At 42.5% G+C, this 10,086-nt stretch overlaps 1 protein-coding gene across 1 annotated transcript; it reads right to left on the bottom strand.

Annotated features, from left to right (window-relative positions):
• Positions 1-3,685: 3,685 nt before the first annotated feature.
• LOC111265830 (uncharacterized) lies at positions 3,686-7,909 on the bottom strand. The gene is made up of 3 exons (XM_022842768.1): positions 7,137-7,909; positions 6,215-6,430; positions 3,686-4,746 (listed from the first exon to the last, which is right to left on the bottom strand). The coding sequence occupies exons 1-3, from the start codon at positions 7,239-7,241 to the stop codon at positions 4,456-4,458; spliced, it is 612 nt and encodes a 203-aa protein (XP_022698503.1). The 5' UTR covers positions 7,242-7,909; the 3' UTR covers positions 3,686-4,455.
• Between the last annotated feature and the right edge of the window lie 2,177 nt (positions 7,910-10,086).

Raw genomic sequence — 10,086 nt, 5'->3', positions numbered from 1 at the left:
TAAGCGGCTTATATGAGTCGGTGGGTCACTTTATCGAAGTACCCCTGTACAGTAGATTGTAAAATGTGCGAATAAACTTCTTTACTAATGCATTTTCCCTATCTGAAGGAATAATGCTGGCATAAGATCTTCTTCACTGGACATCACACTCATAACATGAACTTCAACGAGATATTTGCTTCTATTTCCTAATAGGAGCATTCTCTGAATTGTGAGTAAGCCAGCGATAATTTCTGCGTCGAGGATAAGATACTTCTCGTTGGAGAAAAAATAGAAGACGGTCTGTGCTTTGATGCATGAAAGCACTGGGTAGTAAATAACATCGGTGAAATAAATTGGCTTGACTGTACTCGAAAAGTATCGATCTGAGTCTAATGACGTATGACGCGCACTGGAAGTCTTCGCGAACAATCGGTAACAGCGTACGCTGACTCACATTAGAATCCTTCACTAGCTGGCTGAACGAGATACTTTTTTTGGGGCGGTAGTGACTCACTTTCAGCTCTGCGCTGCTGTCCGCATCGTTTTGTCACGTATTCCCATTGTATTCCATTGGAATCTGGTCCTGCACCTTCTGCAGCCAGCAGCGTATCTATTTGCGATATGCTACATTGTCGAGTTAAATTGACCCAAGAAGTTCATCCAGCTTGAATAGACTGCATAGTATCTCCTTCGATTATAGATCGAAATGGACGCACTTTTAGCACGCGATGACGCGTTTATTGTTTTACTATAGAGTGGACTAGCCTTTGGCTAATAACAGAAGTAGCGGCATAGTAATCGCAGGCCCGTTACGGTATACACCTCGCCAAAGTTTCCATTTAGGTGTCGTAACCTTTGTATATAGCCAGTCCAATGCCATAGCAATTTTACCTGTTGCTATGAAATGTTAACTCTTGATTTTTACATGCTCTAAGGCCGTAATGTTAGCGTAATTGAATGATGTCCTGAAGTAGCGATAACAGCACATACTGAACGAATAGCTTCACCTAACGGTTTTGCTTCTTTTTCCGGAAGCCTTCAGAAATCTACGAGAATATTTTGGGGACACAAGGCAACGCGTCTAGTATTATTATGCCTAAAGCGCCCACTTGCCGTTCGTTAAAACAGGTACGAAAGGATTTCTTGTTTGGCGGTGTTCTGAAGACGCGCGTATAGGTCGCTTTGAAGTGCTGGCGGACTATGTATAAGGTTGCCACTTGATTACGTAATATATAAAGAAAGCTTCCATCCAGAAAAAAGCAGTTAATCTAGGCTTCCAAAGTATACCACTGTAACCTCACTTATCGAACATTTTCGTTTATATTACGTTTGCTAATTTTGATCGGCACAAATTAGACGCTGTCACAATTTTTTAACTTGCTTCTTATTTACATCAATGCACTTATTTGATCCTTCGATGTAGAACACAGAGTTCTCTACTAGAACCAGCACCTCAAGTGTTCTGATGATTTTGTTTGAGCCAGATTCAGAGAATCACTGCTCTGTCTACAAGCAAAATATCTGAAATCGAGTTCGCTGATTGAAAGACTTCACCTCTTCATTGCAACGATCGTAGATCTCATAATCTGGGTTTCTCTCTACCATCCGGTCACGGGTCTCTATCAGGTTGAAGTTGTTAACCAACGCTCTGAATGTTGCTTGTATAACCTACCGAATTGCCGATTCTCTGGTAAACCCCTGAAGTTAACGTGCCACAATGGTCTGTATGTACGCAAATGGAGATGGCATATGCATGTCCTGCTAGCCTGGTGCTATATCCGCCCCTTTTCAGCCCCTGTCCTATCCTTTGATAACGGCTTCCTCTACCCTTAATTCCGTCATCCTACGACCGGCTCACCTACCTGGTTTATCGAGATTTCTAGCGCGTTCGAATCCAGCGCAGCACGGGTAAAATGGCGCTAACCGGCGACACATCTTTACTGGCTGACTAGCGGCTGGAGTCTTCATACCAGTTTCGAGCCGTGATCATAAGCTTCAACGATCCGTAAAACTAGCCTAGTAGTGCAGGATGTTGCCCGACTGCTGCATACGCTATCGCATACAAGGTAACGTTCATTCGTTCAATTCACTTCAGATCTAACGGAACTTCGGCAAATAAGAGCAAAAGCGTGGGAGAACGATTCAGCGCGTCAAATGAAGAACGGCAGATAACTCTTCTGAGCCTCCGCTTTGCTACATCGCCAGCTTTCTCTCCTCCATTCATTCAACTTTTTTGCTCGCATCAGTCGCTGCTGCTCCCAGCTATGGGGTACTACGCGCATCGACGCACTCTCAGTGTAAACCGGTCTTGCGTTTTGTTGACACAGTCTAAGCCCGATGAAGAGAATACAATAGGAAAGAAGCAATAGGGAAGCATATGAAACAGAGGATGGAGAAAGGTGCATGTCTGCGTCTCTTTCTGTTGTAGAGGAATGTTCGTACTTCACGACATTAACTGGCCGGGAACACGAAGGATAACATGGACTGTGTATAACTATGCGGATGCCTTCAGTATTAGTGCACTGACTCACAGCGGTTCCATTGATTGCTCAAAATAATATCTATATTGGCAAATCCAATTAGCCAGAGTCGTACCGTACAGCATAGGCTGCCGGTCGGCTATAGCGCCCACCAACGCTAGAATCGGTCGAGTATTTGCGCAGAGCAAATGAACTTGCTAGAAAGAAAACACTTAAAAGAGTAACTATAGTATTTATTCTTGCCTATAACTAAACAAGTGGCAAAAAAATATAATGTCTTTAGACACTGAAACGGTACAGCCATCTTTTCTGGACGTATTTGTTGGCTGTTCGATGCGCCGTCAGTGAATCAGCTCATACCAGAATCGACATTAGATATGAACGACCGTCTAACAAACGTCTTGATAAGGGGCAATAGTACAGAAGCGTATTTCAGCTTCGGCAAGGGCCACAGATTCAAGTTTCCTATGCGTCGCTTAAACCGCCTAACAACAATATCTAAAGTCTCTCTCTCTTTCTCTCAGACTCCGATCGAACCGTTAAATATTATATACAGTTATTGTGTGGCACAGTTTAACTAGTCGATACAGATAAGGATATGTGACTGGCTGGTCCTTTCTCATCATGAAAACCTGTCTTACTATCGTTAGCAAGCAGCTCTTTGTCCTCGGATAGTCGCCTATTCAGCCATGTTGGGCTGCGGAATCATGTGGGCTCAAAAAAAATTTAGCCAGACTTTTCGCTAGAGAGAAACGCTCTCCGTTTGATATCAAGACGAACTATATAGCCTATACATCGTCACACAGATGTAGCATATGGGACGAGAGCTTTAGAGCTTCAGGTAACGAACCCAGGAAGTCAGAGGGACAAACCGGGCGATAGTGGTGAACTATAACGGCGATTCGTGAGCTGCTAGAGACGAGGTTTGACTGCACTTCGATGGTAAATGCCTGGCCGTCCGTCGAAGCGAGAGCGTCTGTGTTTGTTTATTTCGATTTTATATGTGGGGATCACATGCTGCCAATGTGGCAGCAGTGGAATTGCAAGCAGTTAGAGACCTCAATTAAATTGGACAGAACTGGCCAAACTACAGTAGACGCATCGTGCTCCATTAGAAATGGCCGATAATAATAGTATTGCAGAAATAGAGTAACTAAAAATAATTTAAATTCCGGAAATGGAGAGTTAACCTGTTTGTATCGGTAAGAAACAGGACAAAAAAATACTAGGAATCGAAATTATTCGGAGACCGTCACGGAATCCGTTCGTGATAGGATTTATTTCAGTTCACTAATTCTACAAACATGATTCCATTAGCCTTACTAGAACACAGACAAAGTATTGCTTCAGCTCAGGGCTAGCCAGGAAATTTAGCTAGATAATCACCATTGTTATCACGATTACGTCAAAATGAATCTCCGGATCAGCTGATCGACGCATACTGTAATCTATCGTAAAAACGCATGAGTAGTAAGATGATTTTTCCATATTTATAAAGCTAGTCTCACAATATATGGGTTTTAGTGATTCTTTACGCTCTCGTATATTCTTAAATATTTTACAATGATCCGAGCGATACTTGCACAGAGAAAATTTTCTCTAAAAAACTACTAGAACACTACCTAGCTAAGCTTAAGTATCTATATGACAAAATCACATGTATAACTCTCGATTCGAGCAATTGACGGTCAGCGCCTTATGTATATGGAGTTATTTAGTCTCATAACGAGCAGACTAACCAGATGCTAATTTATTATACTGAATGAGCTGGGTAATAAAATCACTCAGCGTTATCATCGGAAAAGGCACAAATGCTCGGTATAATATATTATCCATATCTGTGCTAACGAATGTATCGTACCTTGACCTTTGACCGTAAAATTGTGATAGAAAAACGCAGGATTTTTCTGCAGATTTTCTTATTAGAATACTGACTTGAACCCTGTGGATTCAGACAATGGCAGACTGACGTCTGTGAAGCCTGATTATGCGTCTACCAAATTTTCGAAATTGGAACCGAAGCAGACTCGGAAAACGTGGGAATTTGCGTTACTTTCGCAGGGGTCAACCCCGTATCCACCGCATCGAATGCTCGTATGTCTCCAGCGACCAGCGGACCGCTTTGTGTTGTTGCGATAGCCTTCCGGGTTATATAAACTGGAATGGGTACTTCGATCGGCTTCCGAACAACGACTTCTTGGTAAACGGGCACTTCGACGGGAACCTCGATGTACTGGGGTACTTCAATCACTTTGTGTACAGAGACAGGAACATACTTTGGGACCTAAAATTGAGAAGCAGATGTCGGAAATACAGTTGATATCACTGTGTTTTTCGCTGCAAATCTTCACATAAGGTATGAAGGGTTCGTTCAAATATGATAACGGATAGTTTTTGGTTTAGGAGATAGCTCGGATCTGATCATTCTGTTTAATTTAAAAAATGCTAAGAAAATGAAATATCGCTTTACAATTACATTTTTAGCTTTGTATTTTAGTTAAACAGTATAAGCAAGCATCTTATCTTCCATCCGAGCGGCAGTTAATTATTCTGTCATGTTTCCGGATAATCTAGTTAAGCGACCCGAGCTCAACGAAAACAAATTTAAGCGATCTCTAGAGGTACAAATTGACCTTGTTTGCCATCAATGGCTCGAGCCATAAAACATCACGGGTTAGTAAAATATCCCGAACAGATGGCTTATTACTTCGTGACAAATCCCAGGTGCTCCATCATTGTCAGAATAGTTATTTGTTTTTTCTTTACGTGTTTATTAAGTGGCCATATATCACGATGACGGAAGTCTTCTTTATTATGCTTCGAATTGATTTACGTATGAGCTCTTTGCATTATTTTTGGTTTATATCCTGAAACGCCTTAGATAACGAAGCTGAATGGAACGTCCTAGTTCGCTTACCACGTATGCAAAGCGCCAAACTACTGTTTGACGACAACGACTACGCAGCTGATGTAAAACTGGACCATGCATAGTTACTGAATAAACGCTTTTATATACGCTTTTATATACGCTTCAGCATGCTTTAGACACGCAGAGGGATGTTGATTGGATATAATTAGACAAGGACAGAAAAAACGCAGCAAACACATGCATCATCACAGAAGGCCTTTTATCGAAGGTCGCCAGACCTTGGCAGACTGCCCCAGTCCGTATTTTCAGCCACCTGGCCAATAAGAGAATACTCAGGCTGTTAGCTTTAAGTCACTAACAGTGAAAAGATAAATGTTTACGGTACGACACAAGTGATTCCCTTGTGCACGTTTAAAGGAACACTAGAATCCTTTCCTTTAAACGCATTTGTGCGATTAAAAATCTATCATACAACGAAGAGCTATACGAACGCAGTATTGGTGACGAAAGTGACCCTGAGCTAGGCCACTTCAGCCGAATAGGGTAAATGTAAGCTTGATATATTCGTGTATCATGTTGGGGTACGGATAATGAATGAGCGACATAAAAACAAAGCTTGGAAGAGCTCGACTAAATAACTATTGTAATATAGTAATATCTAGTTTAATGGCAATACCTAGTACACAATAACAAATGATAACCATTTGTGCATTATCCTATGTGATATAGCTCAGCCTTGTAGCTCAGGTATCCCAAAGACATATATAGTAGACCTTAGATGTTATTTACTAAATACACCCGTTACTTGTTTTGGGTCAAGTTGATTTGTGGTTACCGAATACGTTAGTTGTTGTGTCTTCATGACAAAGTAGGAAAAGCTTACCTCGACAGGAACCTGGATAGTTGCCTGTCCAGGTAGATTAGGCGGCAAATCCTTTGCGGTGTACATTGGCACCTGATGGTAGCGGAATACCGGATATGGGAAGGGCAATGGTACCCGACGAACGCTAAAGATTGGTTTAGGAAGCGCGATATGGTGCGGGACCCATCGGAAGTAAGCGGACCCTCCACTCCATATAGCCTTTGGGCCTTCGAACGCCTATAAATGCGCCACAAGGTCCATCTAGCCATTATAGAGCAAGTAGCTCGTTTGAAATTAACTTTATCTACGCTTGAATACCCTATAATATAGAAGTAGCAAATACGTAGCCTTTACCGGATCTATGTGTTAAAAGCTGCGTGTTAACAAAAAACAAAACAAAATTAAAATTCCCTATAATGAGGCAATAGAATTCATTAATCGTTATTTTAAAGAGTTGACACCAGAAACATTCATGATACAGCTTATGTCTAACATGTCACCAAAAGGGATGAGTCGTTGGTAGCTGTAAATTTTATTCGCGTGCACCACATAAGCTGAGGAAATCAGGTGCACTCTAAAATGTGCTCACATATATTTCCTCTATGCTTACGGGTCTCTATTTATTTATTTCTTACTGCCCTACCAATCAGGGTCTGTTCTGATATCTAAAACGATTATGGCGCGGTAAAAAGTAAAAGCAGATTGTGTAGAAATTCCACTGCGCTGATGCTTTTTATGCCATGTCTAAGTACTTATAAGCCCTGCTAAACCTTGAGATCAACTAGATCAGCTCTGATTCATCGACATCAATCACGGCTTGCGGCATATTCCATATACACAAGAGGAACGACGTTACTTAACTTAAAAACCAATGAGTAAATGTGCAACAATAATACCGGCAAATATAAAAGCGGCGCTCATGTAACGAGATACGCGTGCCTACCTGTATAGTGTTCTGGCTATGGACGCTCTGGTGAGCCTCTACAAAACCTAGGACAGCCACAACAACAATTTTCAACGAGCTCGGTAGCGTAAAAGATGGGAACATCGTCGTGACGCAGTCCTTCGAGATCCCTATTAGTTAGCAAGACATATAATCATCACTAGGTTATCCAACAAACGATTGAAACCCTCTACTTCCACTCGAATCACTGTCTTTACTTTTTACGAAACAACCTCACCGTCAATGCGTAAAGCGCAGAGCACCTTTAGTATGATACCTTTGAAAATAGCCTCTAAATATTCTCAGCAGGTCCAGCTGTCACGCTTATTTACGATAGCATGGCACTGTTATGTCCTCGCCGTATGTCGAAGGTTTCGTTGAAGGCAAGCGCTGTGCCTCGATCTACTTCGACGATGCTAAGGAATTACGTGCTCGAGTAGTTATAGAAGAAGATGTCACTTAGCAAATGATCTATTTGTCGTGAGTTCGACAGCAGTAACGTTAGCCTCAGTCCGTAAGGCCGCCGCTACTACTGTAGCCGGCCTGCAGTGGTCTGCTGACTTCACAACGGCAACGCTTTACTGCGGTTTAGCCAGCTCGGAATCGATTCCGCAATGATGAGCTACTTAACCTTATTCGCGAAGTCGTTTATATTCTCACGCTCGCTATTGCGAAACTCAGTATTATTCTCCAAGCAATTTAAAAAGAGGCGTTTGATGTCGACTGAATATTTCAGGGCAAATATTTTATCGGGGGCATTTCTTTAGCTAAATAGCATCAGGCGGAAGAAAGAGCGCTTGCAGTTTTGCTGGCGATGCCTCAACATGCTATTTTCGCTTCTGCCGCAATGGAAGGGAACCCCGTGGGAGAGGTCCCCTGGCGACGCGCTACCGCTACGCTGTTGTTGTTATTGTTGCGCTTACCGTCGTTAAGGTTATAGTTGCGGTAGTAGCAGTAGCTGTTGTTATAGTTGTCTGACTTTTCAGTTAAAGATCGATTGGGGGGTCCTACCGCTTGTCTAACGGTGGAAATAGTCGACTCTCTTTCTCTCTCGCTAGGCCATCTATTTTACGGTATCAAAAGACGGATGCCCACGGCTGATGTTGGGTTGATATCGTTGCCATTCATGTAGTGATGCTGCAATCGTATCGTTGGCTACCATTTCATTGCATACATTGGGTGTGCGTGTTTAGGTATGCCCGTATGTTCTAGCAAAATTTCTACGATAGAGACCGAGCTGTTGACAGACGGCATAGCATAAAGTCGGCAGAAGCAAACCATATTGAGGCCATATTGATGGTGTCCGTGCATATTCTTTACTTTGATTCGATCTTGACATGCTGCCGACGGCGGCCGAAGCGCCGATATTTACCGCGACGCAGTCACTGTTATTGCACCCGATGCTGATGTTAGCAGTAAACGAGTGAAATGTCGAAAGAAGGAGGAAAACGATGTTAGTATCTATTGACGATATTCGGCACACGTAACCATCACGATGAGCAGCTTCGTCTGCGCGAATGGCCGTCAACGTCTGGACCGGGCTTGAGAGCGAATGGACGGGAAGACCAAGTGACAAACTAGGATAAGTGGGCCGACATGAACTGAAGGGTGCAACTGCGTTCGTAGGGAAACGGGATCGATTTGCAGACATCGGCCGATAGCGATCCCCGCTATTGCTCCTACAAACTGCTGTAGCCTTTCCGGCTGTAATAAAAGGTTCTGTCGCCAGGTAATAATCAGTGGCCACTATCGACCGACAGGGTGACCACTATTGCTTATCGTCGTTACTCGGTGCCGTTTGACACGTTGACGGCTTGTGCCTTAAATAAGCGTCGCCTATGGAAACCAGCTATATCACCTCCAACTGATAACCAAGTTAACTGTACAAACTAGATACATGTATACCTACATACATACGTATAGTGAACGCTCTTTCATGCAATATGATGCTGTCCGTAGCAAACCATCGATCGACCTCCTCTGTTATCGATACTTGGTGCGGTAAGTAGTTACGTTTCCGCGAACGCATATAGGCCTATTGAAATTCCTGCTGTTGTTAATGTTTGAAAACTATTGAGTATAAAAAATCAAAAGGTAAGTGACACACTATAGTATGTTAGAATAGTTCCTATTAGATATTAACTCATCACTCGAACGTACAGAATTACGGTTCATCACTGCGTCTGTTCCTTCCCCATCGACATAACGTTCGAGCATCCAGATTTTTAACAAAAAACTTCTGACGATATCAATGTGGATTACCCCAGATAAGATTTTCAGTGTTCACCAAAGCTTCGCATCGAAAATTAGCCTTCTAGTGCGAAACGTGGGGTCTCTTTATTTAATCATCTCTGTAAACTAAGTAATTACTCTGGTTTCTATTATACTTACGGAATTTGCTTCATTGTTTCTAACTTTTCATATTGCATTAGTTAAGTGGCTTGAACGAATTCAGACTTGCAATTTATTCAGTTTTATTTTTACGGAACTGTAGTTATCTGCGTCGTGATAAAGACTTCTACGGCACCATCATGCGACCAGTGTACATGTACCTACCTATATGTGTGCCGCATGTGCGTGCTAACTCCAGTGGCGTGCGTTGTGGAAGGATAATTGATTTAATATTTTATTGTAGGCTATTTCTTTTCAGGTAAGCTTTTGTCTTCTTAATGACGAAATCCACTGTCAACCGTTGGGAAGACCGTGCAACGCTCGATCCTTCGCCGTAGCGTAGCCGTTCGAATGCTGCCTTGTGTTCGTCGTTTGGCCAGTCGTCGTTGCTAATCGGGGATTAGTTTCTTGGGTCTCTCCTACGTTTTTTTACGTCATCCTCTTCCGTTCACTAATTCATATTTCGTCTAAGAATAGCTCGCGATCGCTCTATTGTGAGGCGGATTCGTCCGGACACTGCTAACTATCGGTGAAAAATGATGATCGATGTGTCTATTAT

This window comes from Varroa jacobsoni, unplaced genomic scaffold (assembly GCF_002532875.2).
Source record: "Varroa jacobsoni isolate VJ856 unplaced genomic scaffold, vjacob_1.0 scaffold_1017, whole genome shotgun sequence".
NCBI classification, from domain to species: Eukaryota; Metazoa; Arthropoda; class Arachnida; order Mesostigmata; family Varroidae; genus Varroa; species Varroa jacobsoni.
Note: the sequence above shows the minus strand (reverse complement) of the source record. Positions and strands in the feature narration are given on the sequence as shown.